Below are 19629 nucleotides of genomic sequence, written 5' to 3'. Positions count from 1 at the left end.
CAGATAACTTAGCGAGACAGGTTTCTCTCACTCTGTCCCTACTCCAATGATCAGATATCCAACCTCACTGTGGTTTGCTTAAGATACTGCTTCTGCCAACTAATGCAATTAGGCTAACAGTTCAGTTGGTAGCAAGCTGCCTGAAGGTGAAGACTGATCCATGGCAGCCAATGAAGGCTGCTAGTGTTGCATAAAAGAATAGGTTGTTTTTGGTTTTTTTTTTTTATGTTAAAGCAAACAAATAAATAAACAAAAAAAGAACTCTTATTCTTCAGAAGAAAAAGCAAAACAAAATCCATAACTCATGCCAAGAACTATGGTGACTGCAACTTATTTATAAATGGCTGATTTGGATTTGTGCAACTCTCTCTAAATGATGTTGCTGCACTGATGTTGCAGATGTATCCATGAGCCCAGAAGTGACCCGAGGTGGGTTATAGAGGAGAACGAGTAGAGCAGATGAAGGTAATATGGAGAACATTTATTTTAGGTGATGGAACCTGCTGGAGATACAAGAGCAAGTTAAATAGATGGTCCTAGTAATTGCAGGTGTACGTAGTAAAAGATCCTTTCACAGACTGTCTCGAAATCGGAAGACATTTCCTTTCTCTGGCACTCACTGTGATTCTAGTAGACTTGGGATGCATCTGTCAATTGACAAAACATGTTACCAACAATTATGTGGCCAGCCAAAGGAACATTCCTTGAAAATGCATCAAACCAAAGATGGCTGCTAAAATTCTAAATGGGATAGCAAAAGAGACAGAACACTCATTTACTCTAAAATAAGGATAATAACACTAGCATTTCCTATCGTGTTCTCTCATCAATTCCTTTGGCAATTTGTTCCTCCAAAATTTAGGCATTTGGTGTCTCAAATATGTGTAGAAGAGCATATGGTTCTAAGAAAGCCATTGCTGTTCAGAACACATCTGCTAGAAGCTTTACTTGCAGCTCACCCCAAGATAGATGTCTGAAAGAATGTATCTTCTCACTGCTCTCCTTGCCTTCTCTCTGCTGAAAAAAATTACAGTTGTAACAGATGCTTCTGACCATCCCTGCTTTAGATACAACATTAGTTTATTGCCAAAAACAGATTTACTAGCTCAATGCTCTCCAGTAAAGGAAGTAAGCTGCTGTAAAGGGAATAGCTTTAATTATTCCTGGATTCGAGACAGGAGAAAGCCATGAGGTATTACACTTATGAGGGCAGTCAGAAGTCAGAGTTCTCAGAAATTCTATGTTAGATTCCAATTATTTAAATTTACTTTTAGGTTTTACGAATATAAATCTGATTTGAAACTTAAAGTTTAGGTGGAGGCTTCAAATTGCTTAAAATAAAACAACAACAACAACAACAAAAACTTTGCTTAAAATGGAGAGCAATTGTATGCAATCTGCTGTGCAGGTCACTCATTCTTTCCTTGTTCCATTTCATTAATGAAAGCAATATATTTTCTCTCCTTCTGCCAGTGATTAATACTTCTTTGTGCTTCTTTGTTTCTGGTGACAGAATGTTGAGAGAAATATTCAACAGTAAATCGTTTCTGATATCAAATTTTAAATAGACTTTGCCAGCCTGCTTGTTACGTGAAAAAATCTTCTTAATCTCCAGTAATGCATAGCCTGGACTGTGTCTGATTTTTGTATCTGTTGGAGAAATTGAGAGTTTAGGAGATGCCCCTTTCAAAGGTGACTTCCATCACTATAGCTCATAGTGCAAGGTGAAAGACAACATCTCCATTGCTTCTTTCTTTTCTAGGTCTTTCACAAAGACACATGGGGCAGAAGGAGTAGTAGACATGAGTCTAAATCAAGATTGGTCTTGATAACCACAACATGTTCTTTCAAGTACATGGCTTGAGGTAAAGCCCTAATGGGTCTTTGGGCAGAGAGGTAATAGCTATTGGAAGTTATTGATGCAGACAAAAGTTCCTCCCTGGATTCCCATTGGGGTAACACTGCCTCCAGAGCCTATTTTAAACAAGGGTCTATTTTAAAATGTATTTTGGACTAGTGTATACACTAGTGATACTCATTTGTGCCAGGGATGTTCCTGGACACAGTACCACAACCATCCATTAACTTCACTGGTATAGTTGTCTCTAGATGAATTCTGGCCAAAGCTAGATCCCTCAGATATCCCTGGAGTTCAGTATCTGCCAAGGAACAACAGGCGGTTTGTGTGCAACTATCCTATTTGGGAAGATAAGAGATTTTATTAATATGGATGGGGACTGCTGTGCTGATGTTAGTCTCTGTGCTGTAAAAAGATACACTCAAGGCAAATTTATCTGACCAGTATGTCTTACAGACCTTTTTCTTTAGTGAGTGTTTAGCTTTTAAAAAATGTTTTTCAAGTCCTTGTTTTCTGTTGGTGCAACACACAATCACTGCACAATTTTTTACTTAGGAATTAAGATTCACTGCAAATGTATTTTTGACTGTTTTTGCTCTTACTTAAAAGTTGGGAAACACTTACTGAAGCATGTGCAGATGTAAAATTGATGGCAGTTTGCCAGTATCGCCTTTGATGTTGCCTAAAAGGGGAGACCTATGTGTAGGATAATACAGCTTTCCTTCAATAGGTAATCAAACCACCATGTGCATGTTTTATTAGTTGTCTTAAAAACAGTGTTTTATGTTACAGCCTCCAACATAGAATTGTAGCTATCAAAATGAAATCTATCACACCACTTTATGTATAACCTTCAAGTTAGTGTCTAAATAGAAAATGTGTTATTTTAGCAGGGTTGCTGAGACACCAATCCACACAATCCTCTGAACTTGGCTGTAAGCTCCACCCTTTAAAACATTTTGTCCTGATTTAAAATTGAATTTTTCACTACATGAGTCTCATTAATTAAATGACAGCAATAGCTTCAGTGAGCAACATGATTTTCCCCCTAAAGCTCCTTGTGCAAGGACCCTTTTACTCATACTGGTGAAGGCCATTATTCTTCTGCCTCACTGAGGGGAAAATCAATGCAATAGACCTGAAAGGACAGCTCAGCTCCCAAATCCAGACATAACCAATAGTTGCTTAAAATAGCCTGAAAATAAATAGTTTCTGCTCATTGTCTCCTTTCCTTCCAGACACATTTTTGTCAGCTACATTTACCCAAAGTCCAAAACCCAGGCACAGCATGACATTTCCCTACCTTTTTCCTTCCTTTTCCATAGGCCTTTTACCCCCAGCTGTTATTGCTGCTGCCAGCTCTGCGCAATTAACCTGACTAGGAATGCAGTTGTCCCTCTGTGGTTAATCCTGTTCAGGATTAATGAACTGTGCTTTAAACCAAGGGAGCAGCTAGGAAAAATGAGGTATAATTTTGTTAGAAGATTGTGTACTGCTAATTAATGAAGAAGGGTCATTTTAGGACTCAGCTGACTCAGGCTTAGCTGGAGGAAAAAAATCCAAAGAGTAATTATGTGAAGTTTGCTACTTTCTATTCACTCTTGCTCTCTCTGAGGAGATCTTTTGTCGCAAAACGTGCAGTTTTCTGTCTCACTCCCATCAGGTCTGCACCAAAGCATGTCATGGGGAAGCATGGAGTAGAGGTCTCAGTAAAATGAAACCACTTGTTTTAGGGCCACTTGTTTCTTCATTCTTTATTTCTAAGCAATGAATACTGTGTATAATGTGATTTATTTAAGTGTTAAAAAGCATGGATTGGTCAAAACAGTGAGGTCATTGCTTCTCCAGTTACAAACCCAGAAAATTCCTGGCATTTGGCTTTCACACTGGTCCTGGGAAAGTTTTACTGTCCTTCTATTTCTCAGTAGTGTTTGTTCTGTTTGTCTGAAGAAATGCTTGGGCACTACATTAGAAACACTAGGCCTTTCATTTTGGGGTATCAAGAGCAGTCATGATGAAGACCTAGACAAATCAAAATAACAAGGAACTTTAGCAAGCTAGTCTCTAACTAACCTAGGGCAGTGAAAGGGGAAAGAAGAGAAAACAGGTGGATATCTGATGTTAAAAAAACAAGAGGGACTTCATCAAAAATATTCATGTTGTATTCCTGTTTAGTCATATGCAGCTTTGTTCATTATTTCAGAGTTTTTGACTCTTCCATTGTGATCCATTAAATAGTAAAATATCAGGCAATTATCATGAATTCCAATATTTAGTGTTGCTTCACTGATGGAGATCTTGCCATGAAGTAATGAAGTACAGAGCTGTCATTCAGATATTAAAACTTACATGCAAAAAATAAAATAAAATAAAATAACCTGTGATGTAGGCTATTTAAAAAGAAATTATATGGATTTTCTAAATTCTAAAAATTCAGTTCTAACTCTCTAGGTAAAAGATAGCCATTTGGGGCAGAATAGATCTATAAAACTAAATTGAATCAAGATTTTGAATGTAAAACTAAGTATAATGAATGGAATTTTCATAATATGATACTATAAGAATTTTCTGTACAATATATTGTAATAGGCCAAATATAAATCAACCACAAAATATGCAAGTTGTATTCTCTACATACAATAGAGGAGGAGCTGATACATTTGAGTCAATGTTCCCCAAAGTGTTTTGATTAAGTGCCAGATCCAACCAGTGTGCTAGCACACATGCTTATGTTTAAGAACAGGAATTCAGAAAGTCAGCCAAGCACAAAAAGTTTGATTGCATAGTTATTTTTGAGATGGTACTCTGTTTATAATATAGTCCGCTGTTATATTTATAGATTCAAAAGAAATAATACCCTATCTTGAAATGTAATTAACAGAGAGGATGCAGAGCATGGGATTTTCAACAAAGACCAGGAAGCTAGGGACCCTGTCCTTAGCAAGCAGGAAAATAAAATGTTGAGTCTCTTTTGAATATATCAGTGTCAAACACCCGTACTTGAGTGGTCTTTTACTTGATGAAGGCTTGCAACAAGCAAGCCAGATGGCAATGCTTTTGCAGTAGTAAGAGGTCTTAAAGTACAGTGAAATACTTCATATCAAGTTCTCTTTGGCGTAAGAAATAATATACTTCATGGCTGTAAAAAAAAAATTGTTTTTGTTTGCTTTGTGGACAGTGTTATGGGCCAAATTCTCCATCCGTTTATGTTAAAGGCAAAGCTGAATTTAAATGAGACCAGAATGCATGAGTTATGTGCTAAATCAGATATTTTTAAATGCATGCCACTTGAGATTGTGGAAGCAAAAATAAGCTCATAAATAGTTGTGATTTGTTTGAAGTCAGAGCGCTTTTCTCTCTGTAGGTCTATTTATAGTTTTAGGACAAGAAATTCTTAGTAGCAGAAACTGATGAGTGAGACTTTCACATACTCAGAAGAAAAACATGAGTTGGTATAATTTTATGTTTCTCCAGTCTAAAGAAAAAATCATGAGTTTTCTAGCTGAGTATAAAATTAACCTTGCTTACTTAAAAGGACCTTAATCACATACTTGTAGTTTTCTTCTGGAACTATAGTATCTGTATAACCCAAAGGAGTCAGTTCTCACTGAATGTTTTTCTTCTGGTTTTATCTTCTTGTTAAAATAAATCTTTGATTTTTCCAGAGAGCTAGACTAGTTTTTAATTATTTTTTAATTACTTTTAATGTTTATTCTGTTCCTATATTAAGAGCAGGAGCATAAATGGATTGTTGTGAATCCTGAAATTTACACTCTTTTTTTTGCTGCTGGAATCCAGTTCTACACAATATTAGCAATCTGCTTCTATGCCAAAGTCATGCAGTGACAGTTGCAATAACGAATATTTGCTGGAGGCCACTGTTATGAAAATAGCACAGTTCTGTAAGCCTGCGTCACCGGAAACAAATTTTCTATTTGTGATCGAATTTCCAGCTTGGTTTTAGATAATTTATTACTGAAGTAGCACTTAAAGCACTGTCATAATGTAATGCTAAGAAATGCTGATTCAGTCTTCAGGGCATCAGTTCCAATGCCTTCCTACAGCTTTTTTTTTTTTTCCTTAATCCTTTATACCTTTAATGCTGCATACTGTATTTAGGACACTAAACTATGTATAGGAAGTAATAGAATAATATACACAAAGATATACACACTGGTTAGATGAGAAGAATTTCCTCTTTTTAAGCTTACTTGACAGTTTTTAGAATGTGTTCCCTGTAAATTATGCAGTTTACATGAGGAGGAGCAGCTTTTCATTTTTAAATGTGTCATAGCTTTTACAAGACAAACTTGGATGGTTTTCCTATATATGTTTTAATGTCATTAATATGTTTGCATTTCTGAAATATATGATGCATTTATAAAGGGTCTATTTTGGAAGATATATGAGCAGAATATATACTCGGAGTAATGATGGTTTTGATAGTTGAAGAATATGCTGATGACGTTTACCACTTTTAGTTTAATTTTTATGTAAAATACTGTTTCTACACATACATATCAAAGTAATGATTGTATTTTCTTTTCACTTTGATGGTGAAGTATGCAATCAACATACATACAGAAGGATATATATTTGAAGCAGTACAGAAACTGCAGTTATTCAAGCATTTTTTTTTGTCCATTGCCTCAGGTTTTCCTAAGTGAAATAAAGAAATGATGATTTATATTTTGCTTAAGGCATGCTAACCTTTGCATTGCAGAGCTGGTAATGGTGATTGATGTACGTTTCTAATTTCCTGCAAGATTAGGATGAGCAACAACCTTGCCATCAATTTTCTGAGAATGTTAATGCCTTCTTTCACTCTTCCTTCCTTCTCTATAGTGCTGCCTGCCTTCTGCCTTCCTTTTCAAAGGAAAATACATAGCTAGACTTGCTACTTACTGTACAATAGTCCTAGGACGGAGAGGCAGAAGTTTTAAAAGCAGCATTATGCACTGCTGAAAGTGGGGTTTTGATGCACTTGCTGCAACTTTCAACTCAAGGAAAGCCAGCATTAGTATGTATTTTCCAAAATGGAAAAGGAGTGACTAGTAACATTAATAATTTTCTGGACAGACATACAAAGGCTTCATTTACTCATCACTTTCCCAACAAAAGGCTTAATATTTCAAAATATTATTTTCTATTGAAACATAATTCTTGTTCCAGTAAATATAAAAATTAAGAACAGAATGTTCAGCAAGATAACACCATTCCTTCTGCAACAGTATTTGACACTCTCGGTACATTCAGAATAGAGCCACATCCAGACTCAATCTCAGGAAAAAAACACCTTCGTTAGACCTTGACAAGGAACTTTTGCTCTATGCTTTAATGCCTGGCAGACTATTCACATCACAAACACAGCCTTTGGGTTTCATAAATAATAATTTCTAAAACATTTTGGGAGACTACATAGAAACATTACAAAATGCACGAATTATAGAAACTGACAGGGCTAGAAGTTTCCTCAGAGGTAAATTATTCCTGCTAATTGGGTTGTTTCTGCAGACATTTGCTCAGCCATTTCCAAATCCTCCAACAGGCAATATTTCAGTATCTCTGTAGGTAGGATATTCTAAGGCTTTACAGGCTTTAATATTAGAAAGAATTTCCTGATGTCTAATCTAAGTCTCCCTTGCTGTAATCCAATAGTCCATGTCCTGTTAGGAGGGATCAGGGAGAAGAGTTTATTCTCTTATTTTTAGTTACTTTTTGCACATCTGAAAAAATGTTGGCATTGTTTACCCTTCATGTTCTATATTAATAGGCCATGTTTTCTAAGCTTCTAGTTTGTTTTGGCTTCCTCCTTTGCAACTCTCCTTGTGTTGGTTTACTTTTCTATTGCTGCTGAATTAAAAACAGAGCAAGTCATTGTTAATGTGACATTTGCAGTCCCCAGATTGGATGCAGGGCCTCCAGTGGTGATTAGAGGAGAAAAAGAACTTCACAAATCTCTACACACAAATCTCTCACATTGCACTTTCAGTATGGCAGGGACCTTATTCAGAACACCATGGTATGCATGATATGTGTTCGTCTTGTTATCCACTACTGAAAGCTTTTTCTTAAAAAACAAACAAAACAAACAACAACAAAAAAACCACCAAATACGAGTACTGGGTTGTTGATCTTCATCCTGTTTTAATAGGTCACATTCATCCTGCTGAGTGTGGATTCCTGCAATTGTCTTTACTGAAAAGTCTCTAATTTTCTAGACGGTTTTTCCAACATGTTAAAATTGTTTTGAATTTTGTCTCCTATTATGTTTGCTTTTCCTCCCAGTTTGCTATTGTCTGATAAATTAATAGGCGTTCTCTTCATTAATGAAATTGTTGAACAGTATTAGTCTGAAACATACCTCTGCAGGCATCAGTTAATGTGTCCCTCCTGCATCACACAGCATATTGAGATCTATAATCCAAAGAATAGTTATTTTGTTTATTGTAATAGATGACAATAAATAAAACATATTACAGGCAGAGCACCCCTGACAGCAAAGGATGTGTGAGCTGTCTGTTTTGGAAAAGTACCCAACCACAGGAGAATCTCAGTAAAGTAAATAAAATTTCTTACAAGGTTAGCTGCTACTCAGTAGGCTTAGTATGACAAAATACAGCCCTGCAAAGCTTGGTCTATCTTAAAGGGCAGAATGGCTCTGTCACCTTCTCTCCTCTTGTAACTTACTTTCCATCTTCTGCACTGGTTCAGTGATAGGTCTTACTGTCCTATATACCCTGCTAAGTACCCAGCTACCAAATTATATTACTTTGCCTTTTCTTCTCTCTCCCTTTGTGAAGCTATGGAATAGGCTGCTCAGAGAGGTTGTGGAGTCTCCTTCTCTGGAGATGTTCAAGACCCATCTGTACACTATCCTGTATAGCCTACTGTAGGGAACTGCTTTAGCAGAGAGATTGGACTAGATGATATCCAGGAGTTCCTTCCAACTGCTATGATTCTCTAATTCTGTGATTCTGCGATTCCCTTTTTCAGTGAGAGAGATCTATGTCCCATGTACTTGGGCTTCAAAATGGGATGGTGAGAGGTCTGTGAGAATCCTGTAAGAGTTTAGGCTATCAGCTTCTTGGTGCATTCAGGACCTGGATAGCTGTTTTTGTGTCCTTGGCAAGGATGAAGCCCCTTATAGAACTTACCTGGTGGAAACCAAACTCATCTGGAGGCTTGAAGACCTTGCTGAGTTAACTGACAATATCGAGCATGGATATTTAGGACTCACACAAAATGTCATTTATATGTTATTCAAACCACAGTATATCATGTGTTTTCTCTCTTACAGATTTGAAAGCTATGGAAAAACCATGTGTTCTCAGATGCAGGCACTAGAGTTCCAAAAAGATTTAGATATCTAACATGCTTACAGTTTTTCTAATCACCACCAATACACAAAGCAAAATCCTTTTTTAGTGTTCCTGGAGGTCTTAGATACAGAATGATGTATTTTTAATTACAGTTATTAGTACATATTACTAGTATGTAATAATATATAGGGATTCATGGATAAATGTATACTGTGTATTAATAATTACTTTAGTTCATTTAATAATAGTTTTGGCTGATACTAAGTGAAGTATCTATTTTTTTATTTTATCAGATAACAAGAATTTACAATTATTTTAATTCTAGTTTTATTAGTACAGAATATAAAAACTTTAGTTTGGCCTATCAATCAGTGTAAGTATTATACAGTACCGCGGCAGTTTACGTATCCGAAGTGCTGCATTTAAATGTTTACTACCTACTATGCTGGTAATTTACACAACCACTTCTGGTGAATTATCCTTCAGTTGTACAGTGCAGTCTTAATGACCTATCTTTTCAGTTTATGTGTCTTAGCAGAATGGAGGAGACAGTACATGGCATTTTGATACATGGGAGTAATCACAAAAAATGAAAGAATAAGGTCAGATTTAGTTCTTTACTTCTAGTTATACTATCACCAGCATCTGGCTCTCCGTGCAGTTACACTGTTGTGATGCAAGCAAGCAAACACTGGAGGTCACAACCTCTTATTTTGTTTCCTTCCATCTTTTCCCTTTGTCCACAGATGTTACCACAGGGACACCAGCAATATCAACGACAACAACCGTGGAAATCCGGAAGAGCAGTGTTATGACAACAGAGATCACCTCTAAAGTGGAGAAAATCCCCTCGACAGCCACAAGCAGCACGACATGCCCTTCCGTTGAGACTGAGGAAGAAAAAGCAAAAAGACTGCTGTACTGTTCACTATGCAAAGTCGCTGTCAACTCTGCCTCGCAGCTGGAGGCGCACAACAGTGGTGAGATGGAGCAATGCTTGCTTTCTTCCTTTTTTTTTCCCTTCTGTCTCAAGAGCTCTGCAATTATCTTTCCCTGAATAGTTTAGATCTCTTGCAGCAGGGGACAAAGAGGTGGCAGAAAGCTGGCAATTACACAGAATTCATTAACTATTAAAGAATAAAAATGACAGGCAAATAGGCTTTCATAAAGGGGGAAGAAGGGAATTTTATTGCATGCAAGCTACCCATTTTCTTACATTTTAGCTTTTGCAGATTCCAAGCCTTATAGAGCTAAATGACAGCTCATGCTTCATTACCTTTGATGTTCAGAGTTTGCATACTTTTGTTTGTGCCAGCTAGCAAACTGAGTATGAATGCCATTAGTTTTGTTTGAAATCTAACAAATTAAGGCTGAAAGAGACAGAGTCAGTCAGAGTTCAGTGATGAGAGTTAGAATTCTTGGCCCCATATTTTATGTTAACAACTTGGTAATATATTTTTCCTTTGTCTTCATAAACTGGTAGTGGCCGGTGCATGAAAGTTGAATGGGTAGTTGCTCGCTTCTGTCTTTAATTTTTAAACCTCTTCTTGCTGTTAGAGCTAGTAACGTCAGTAAATTCTAGCAGTAGTCAGCCATCATCCAGAGTCACTATTTTAAGCATTTTATTGATTGGCTTTGTGGTAGACAGAGTTAAAATATCTTGAAATTTAATATGGTGGCAGTGAGCATTTATAACAGTTCTATGGAAAAAGTCCAGATTTTGGATGTCAGTGGTTACCTGACTGCAAGATGAACAGAGTTAAGAGATAGAAAGTTTCAGGTTTGAAATGTGGAGACACTGATAGCTAATATACCTGCATAAAAATGACAAATGGTCTAATGATGTAATAAAAATAATTTTAATAAAAAAAGAAGAAAGAAAGAAGTTTGACATGCCTATAAAATCATTTTAAATTAAAAAGGAAATTATAATTTGTTGGTATTCATGAGAAACAAAGCCTAGTCAGTTTTGAATGCTGTGTTTGCTGTATAACAGATCTTGTACGGGTGAAAATTAAAAGTTCATAAAGCTGTACTCATTCTACCTGTATGTCTTCCTTCCTATGAAGGTTAGATGCTAAACATTTTTCTGATCCTTTTGAGAGCCAAAACATTATTGTGAATAGTTACAAACCTCCAAATTTTTCTTTCTGTGCTGATAAACTGTGTGTGGTCACACAGATGCATGCTTGGAAAAGGATACAAGGTGATGCATATAGTGATTATCACTGGGAACTGACTAAATCTGTACATGGTAATAATCCATTGTCATCACAGACAAGCTGCACAGAAGTTAACAGTGTAAGAAATTGTTTGGTCTGAATAAAGGTACAGCAACAGACACAAATGTTTTCTGTCCAACCTTTATTTTATTAAAAAATGCAAGTGCATTTTTCTCACATTCATGTTTCTAACATGTTTCTGTTTATGTTCAGGTTTCTGCCAGGAACCTCAGCCCCTTTGTGGTTTGACAACTAATTATTTAATTACAGATTTAAGTGTAAGCTACCTAATGCATACTGTTTATCAATCTGTTTAGAAGTACTACAAATCAAAGCCAACTGCACCTTTAATAGATAATTATTCTTCCTTTGCAACTACAGTTCAGGTCTTATTAGCAGCAGGAGTTAATGAGAAAAGTCACACCCATTTAACTTCACATCAGGATACTTATTGGTGTGGCTGCTTTGTTCTAGTGAATTACCTACAGAACTGTAATCTAATAATTAAATATCAGATGTGAAATACCATTACATAAGTATTAATCTGATACAAACAAATACAGGCATATTCCAAGGATAGCATGTAGCACCAAGCTGAGGTTCATATAATTTTCTTTTAGAAAGAAAACAAAACAATGAATGCAACCAAATTGCCAAAGTTGTTTCTGTTTCCCATTTCTAATGTCTCCAGGGACTAAGCACAAAACTATGCTGGAAGCTCGGAATGGAAGTGGAACCATAAAAGCCTTTCCCCGGGCAGGCGTAAAAGGCAAAGGACCTGTGAATAAAGGAAACACGGGCCTTCAGAACAAAACATTTCACTGTGAAATATGTGATGTGCACGTAAACTCTGAGACACAACTGAAACAGGTACTCAGCTACCTTGATACCTTGCAGAGTGTAAATCCTTGGCTATTCTCTGTTTTCATGGTGATAAAGTACCAACGCGATCAGCATGTGTCAGTCTAACAGTTCACATCCAAATGGAGCTTATAGAATTTTCTCATTTAGTTTTTATGCTGTATGTTTACTTTTGGATATCATTTTCTCCTGCATATAATGTATTTTCTCAAAATTTATATTATATATATATGTATATATATATAAACATGTTTTTAAAGAGTTATAGAAGCTGTAAGCTGCAACATGTTACAACTATCTTTAGACTATTATAGTTGTCAAGTGCTAATAAAACCTTCCATTTAGTATACTGCATGATATTTGCCTTGTAGTTGCAGCCAATGTTTCCCTGAACATTGAATAACCTACTTAGAAACATGGGATGGAGAGGAATTGATTTTTTTTTTCTTTTTATCAGAACTGAGAAGCATGACCTCTAAATTACAATTACACTAAGTTATGTTCAGTTATTCATCAGATGAGCAAAACATTTGCTCTGAAAAACAGTTCAATTCCATATGCCTTTTGGAATTAAATACTTGTTAAGGAGCTTTACAAGAACAAAGATAAATTCTCTAATGGACAATAGCAATGCTTGTCTTTTCCTTTCAGGAAAGAAGTCCAGTTCTTTGTCTTTTTTCTTAGAACTCTCTTGAGAATGAAAATCAAAGTGAAAACACAGCTCTGAAAAGGGTCTTTTACATCTAATACTGCAATAAATTTTGTGTAGAATGATTCTTGTAAAATCTAATAGATTTTATGAAGAAGATAATGGATTTTGTGATTTTTCTTCACTGTCACTTAGTTTGATATGTAACCATCTTTCAACTGAAATCTTAAAAGGATCTCTAGGCTTCTTTGGGATTTAAACAATTTTGTGCAATTATTATTATTTTTAATAGAGAATGTGGTACTAATATTCTTCCAAAACTCTCAATTAGCAGTGGATTGAATTTATTTGCTTTATAGAGATAGGGAAGATTTTTTTAAAGGTTTCTAGCTTTGACCTAATTCATGTCCTGTTGAAGTTAACAAAGGTGAGAAATTCACTGACACAGTGGAAGCAGATTTGAACTGAGCACTGCTGAAAATCACAGTCTTAATGTGTGGTGCACAAAGGAAATGCTCAAACTGGAACAGGCCCTATTCTCGATCATTATTGAATTAGTCATATAATCTTTTGTGGAGAGCATTCAAGAAGAACTCAAAATGATCTCTTAAGGAAATATCACTCTTTTTTTTTCCCCTGATGTATTTTAACAGCACATAAGCAGTAGAAGGCACAAAGATAGAGCTGCTGGGAAGCCGCCTAAACCTAAATACAGCCCATACAACAAACTCCAAAAGGGAACACATCCTCTAGGGGTAAGCCAATCACTTTGTTATTCACAGAACCCTGCTGAGTACAGAGAGTTTAGAAAATGAGAGTGGAAGAATCTTTAAAATAAGAAGGTGTAAGCAATGGAAATATATTTCCTTTGAAGGGTATGAACCCTTGTTTTTGTAGCTCCTCTGAAAAACTTTAGGAAAGAAGCCCATTTCAAAGGTCATTAGAGAGCAAGTGAGGAGAGAAACATGCAAATGTCAAGCATTTTTCCAGTGTTCACTAAGTGCAATAGCATTGAAATAACTATAAAATTCTATAAAACATAAAACCTTGATTCTACCCTCATTTATAAAGTATTCAGTTAACAATTGAAACAATAAAAACAAAAATCCATCTCTCATTTAATTACTCTCAGTTTCAGGATGGTTCTGGTCACATTTCAAACCAACGGGATAAACTTTGTGAAAGAGTTCTTGCCAGCTTCAAAAGCTGAAAAAAAATGTTTACTTTTTAATAAAAACTCTGCTAAGATCCTGCCATTAATCAAGAAACAGTTTATATCATGGGTGGGATAGTGGAGCATCTGATATTTATCTCTGTTAGATCAACTGTGTGATTGTTTTATGTGACATGGTGTTTTGTAAGGATTTATAGATGATTTTGGCAGGGTGAGGGTGTTGATTCATTGACCTTATACAGATTCACTCCTTATTCATTGTCCATCTTCTCTAATGCATGCAGAATGCAGAGCTTTCTTCTTTGAAAGTATAGTTCTCTGTCAGCTGAATATAAGTTCTTTTTCTTGACAGAATAAAATTTGTCCTTGTTGAGGCGGGCCTTTTTTGTAGTATATCCATGAACTGTTCAGTTGCATTGGAGATTTCCTAGATGTTATGGAATAATAGACTGCATCATTTTGGTGAATCCAGTGGTAGGGAAATAGTCTCATAGGGATTTTTCTAATCCACCTGGGAAACCAAGGTCTCCACTACGCATAAGCTATACTGAAAGGAATAGAAAAAGTATAATTAGGAAAGTATATACTAAAGTTTCTCTGTCAGAATCTTTATTCCTTTAGGAAGTTCATTGTTTCCCACGGTATGAAAATAACCATTTTGTTATTGTTGTTGTTGTAAACAGTTGCTTATTTAACAATTTATGTAATGGTGATTTCTGAGAACTCCAGCCAAAGCCATTCAATTGGTGAATAGACAAATAAAATCAATGTGTCCTTTTCTTGCTGCCTCACTCCCAAGTGCTCACATTATACAAGTCAGACCAGAGATGAGCAAAAAGACAAAGAGATTTTAAAGGGAAGAGAATGAGTTTGGCTGGTCACAGCCAAAGGGTTGTGATTAATGGTTCTATGTCAGGGTGGAGGCCGGTCACGAGTGGTGTCCCCCAAGGCTCAGTCTTGGGACCGGTGCTCTTCAACATCTTTATCAATGACATAGATGATGGAATCAAGTGCACCCTCACTAAGTTTGCAGATGACACCAAGCTGAGCGGTGCAGTCGATACACTGGAAAGAAGGGAAACCATCCAGAGGGACCTGGACAGGCTGGAGAAGTGGGCCCACAAGGACCTACTGAGGTTCAACACAGCCAAATGCAGACCTCATTGTGGCCTTCCAATACTTGAAGGGAGCGTATAAACAGTAGAGGGAATGATTGTTCATGAGGGTGGACAGTGATAGCACAAGGGGGAATGGTTTTAAACTGAGACAGGGGAGATGTAGGTTAGACATTAGGAGGAAGTTTTTCACACAGAGGGTGCTGATGCACTGGAACAGGTTGCCCAGGGAGGTTGTGGATACCCCATCCCTGGAAGCATCAAGGGCAGGCTGGACGTGGCTCTGGGCAGCCTGGTCTAGTGGTTGGTGACCCTGCACTCAGCAGGGGGGTTGAAACTCGATGATCTTTGAGGTCCTTTTCAACCCAGGCCATTCTATGATTCTATGATTCTGTGATTCTATGAGTTTGCAGTAAGCAAACAGGTATCCACAGTAGAACATTTAGTACTTTTTGGCATTGAATAGAAAAAAATCCCAAAATTACTGTCACTTGGAATGTGGATTTGCATGGCAACAAGCCAAAGATGTACTATTTTTTCTTTGAATATAAATGTTTTTTATGAGCTCTAGAGTTTAACTTTGTTTACTTTTCATTACTGTTTTCAAGTCATTTACTGTACCTTAGTTTACTTCACTGTAAATTAAAGAAGTAAATCTTACTTAACTCTTAATCTTGACCTGTATGTTAATTACTACTTGTGGAGAGATTTGAAATGAATATGCATCATACTGTATATATTGTTACTGTTATTACAGCTATCTTGAAATGAGAACCATGTTGATAAATTAACTGAAAGTCCATTGAATTTCATTAGAAGTTCCTGATTTCTCTAAGAATGGCAATAGTGTCCTAGCCTTTTAAATATAAAGTCACCTAAGATCTTTGTTCTTCATGACAACAAATGAATGAGCATCACCTGTTTTTCTTCCTATGGAAGTTAAGAAAAGGACAAACTACATTTACTTAGCATTTCTAGAGCAACAGCTCTGCAATGCCATATTTTCAATATCATTTATACTGCTTCAGAGAAGGAAACTTTATGAATTCCCACAGCACTATTTCACAGTTCAAAAAAATCTTGTAATGTTGGGACTTAGTTCATATTTTTTCAAGTTACAAATATCAAGTAAGTACAAAGTGTCACAATAGAGAGAGAGAAGCTACCAGGCATTTGACAGTCCAAAATTTCTACAATAAGATAGTTCTTATAGAAAATATCCTTGAATGGAATTCTAGACTACAGTCAGAACCCTATTTTTTGTGGTTTTTTTTTACTCATACTTTGTGCTCAATTCTTTCATTTATTTATTTATTCATTTATTTAGCTTTTTTATTGACTGTTCTAAATAAGGCTGAAAAAATTTACTAAAGAAAATTGAAGGAAGGAGGAAAAAGTCAAACATTCAGCAAGAGAGGACAGCTTGTGTGTAACACTGATCAAGGAGTAATTAAGATCATTGACTTTCATAGTATCTAGTGCCCATTTTATCCTCTGTTAAGAGAGCATTAAACTCTGAGTATCTTTCTCAGAGCTTTAAAGGACCTTGAGACCTGCAAAGTTATGAATGCATGTTAGGAAAATTCAAAATTCTGTATCCATCTGGTTAATAAAGAACCAACAGATATATATATATATTTTAATACAGTGATAGTGTAATGATGAAACTCACTGATGGTACATGTCAGATGATCTTGTCCTTCTTCTCTGACTATCCTCTCATAATGGCAGTATTGAGTAGAAGATATCAGACTGATACAGTGCAAGTTAATTATTTGAAAATCTCTTTCAATCCAAGGATGAGACTTTTCTCCGTGAGTGAAGTGCTGGTACTTAGACTGAGATGTACTGCACAATGGTACACATATTCATATTCTATATGCAACTCCATGTATTCAGGTATATATTCTATGCAAAGGACATCAGGTCCTTCAAAGACTCAAACCTACCCAGAATGGATCAGAGTTGATGGGATTTTTCTTTGTCAGTTGATGAGGTCTCTATCCTCATCTCAGTTATAAAATCAGAACAAAGATATTCAGGCTCCTGGCTTCTCATTAGAAGCTTAAAATCCCATAAAAATCCGTAGAAGTCTGTAGACTACTCTGATATTCATTTGTATGAATATTAAGTATAAATTCTCATATAATCAAATAATAATGAACCTGCGTTGCGTTTTTTCATTTAGTTTGGGAAAATCTTGAGCTTATTTAGTTCCTTTTTGGAAACTCTATTCATTTATTTGAATGAATTTATTCATTTATTTTCTAAACTGTATTTGGTATTGAGCAAGAGTCATGATTTATAAATATTTAAAGCAAAAGCCTCAATGACAGTCACAAAAAAAACATGATTTAGCACTACATTAACTGATATAAGCAAGAGTTTTCAATGCAATGTTGTTTAAATATTTCACAATATTTATAATATTGAGTAATATGTTAGTGAAAAAATTATTTCTGACATTTCCTTCTAAAGACAGTCTTCTGACTATGCAGCAAGATGACACATGACAGAAGGCAGCACATCCATAGAATCCATCACCCATTTTAACACAGGAAATGCACTTAGGAGATTTTCATAACTGGTGCAAGATAAGCTTTGTTTATTTTGTCTGTTATTAGTGTCTGCACTTAATAAACAGAATCTAGATGTTCATCTTGTTTTTAAGTAGTATTTTCATTGTAATGATGAAAACAACTGTACCTTCGTAGTGTTTTTCACACTAGGGAAAAAGATGTGTTTTCATTCTGGTCTGCTCTCTGTCTCAAAGCTGTCCAGATGGAAATTCCTTAATTGATGGCTAATTCTTTCTTATTTAGTTCTTACAGCATACATGTGGGCTAATTTATCTGCAGATTGCCCAGCACCCTTTTAGGTTTTCCTTGATTTCTCGGCTCATTTTAAATTAAATGTTTCAGAGATAAGGCATGAGCCCACAACCAAGGAAACACTGAAACTATTTGTCCCTTACCAAGTTCTTCTCTTGTTTAATGTGTGAGATTGTGTCTCTTGTCACAACCCTGCAGCTCGTAGAATCAATAACCAGAACCTCTCTTAGTTGATTTTCCACTTATAATCTTAAGTCAAGTTTCCTGTCACGTAGCTAATATGAACAAACTATGTCTCTCTGTTTGTTTGTTTCTCTCTTCCCCACAGGTAAAATTAGTATTTTCAAAGGAACCTTCAAAGCCGATGGCTCCAAGAATCTTACCAAATCCACTAGCAGCTGCAGCAGCAGCTGCTGCTGTGGCTGTGAATTCCCCCTTCAGTCTTCGAACAGCCCCAGCAGCCACCCTTTTCCAGACTTCAGCACTTCCTCCAGCACTCCTACGACCAGCTCCGGGGCCTATACGGACCACCCATACTCCTGTGCTGTTTGCTCCTTACTGAACTCCAAACAGGAAATAATTGTACTGCAATAATTTTTCAAATCAAAACAAACAAAAAAGAAAACCAAGAACATTGAACTATGCAGTGTTTATTTATAGTTTAAAGTATATATGAAGAGCCAGGACTTTTGATAGAGAACTGAACAAATTCTAAATGGGGGAATGGGCAGTATTTTCTCCAGATGAGAGCATTCCTCTTAAGTATTGATCGTTTTAGAACTGATCTCCAGCATTGACTTGTAGTGACATATAAAACTTATGAAGCCTTTTGACCGTGCTTTTTGGCACATATTTCCCTGCAATGTCTTTCCTGCTTTATGAAACAACTTACAAATTTGTCTAAAGGGCATTAACTGGTTCCAATGTACATAAAATACTTTATTCTGTAGATTAAAGAAGAAGGAAAAGAAAAGAAACACTGTGAATAGTAGAACCTTACCAATCCTCCTGCCAAATCAGCAGTTACTGGATATTTATCTGAACAAAAGTAGATACAATAGATGTCTTGTAAAACAGTAGTATTGTGTCTCTATCTATGCCACTAGGTTTCTAACTGCATTGCAAAAGTTAAAATGAACAAAGTATGTCACAAAAAGAAAAAAAAAAAACAACTAAAAAAAAAAACCAATAATGTGGAGCTGTTCCTGGTGAGAAAAAAATGTTTTCCTCACCTGTAGAAGAATGGGCATGAAGGTAATCTATGGTTAAGATAAGATAAATGATCAAGAAAATTTAGTGGAAAAAAAAAAGTAAATTCAAATGCTGTACACAGAATAGGTCAAACTCCTATTTAACTGAGAACATATGTGTACAGTGTATGTAAATTCAAAATGTGTAATACATACAGTATTGATCAATGTTTAAGGCCAGTGGATAGCAAAAAATACAGTCTTGTTATGAAACAGGCCTGACACTTCAGTGTTGAGTCTTCCCAAATGGGTTACGCATAGTCATACCTAGCAAATTAATATCAAGAGAGAAATCCTGGCTTCATTTAAGTCAGTATAAAGTTCCTCCTGACTGCAGTGTAGCCAGA

The 19629-nt window shown here is 36.0% G+C and overlaps 1 protein-coding gene across 2 annotated transcripts in view; it reads left to right on the top strand.

Annotated features, from left to right (window-relative positions):
* ZNF385D (zinc finger protein 385D) overlaps window positions 1-19224 on the top strand; it is a 158254-nt gene extending 139030 nt beyond the window's left edge. For both annotated transcript variants that reach the window (XM_021388265.1, XM_021388266.1), the window contains 4 exons: window positions 9927-10160; window positions 12094-12272; window positions 13566-13667; window positions 18361-19224. In XM_021388265.1, the coding sequence (XP_021243940.1) occupies window positions 9927-10160; window positions 12094-12272; window positions 13566-13667; window positions 18361-18594 (749 nt within the window). In that variant the 3' untranslated portion in view covers window positions 18595-19224. The remainder of the gene's footprint in view (window positions 1-9926; window positions 10161-12093; window positions 12273-13565; window positions 13668-18360) is intronic.

Source organism: Numida meleagris, chromosome 2 (genome assembly GCF_002078875.1).
Source record: "Numida meleagris isolate 19003 breed g44 Domestic line chromosome 2, NumMel1.0, whole genome shotgun sequence".
Lineage (NCBI taxonomy): Eukaryota > Metazoa > Chordata > Aves > Galliformes > Numididae > Numida > Numida meleagris.
Note: the sequence above shows the minus strand (reverse complement) of the source record. Positions and strands in the feature narration are given on the sequence as shown.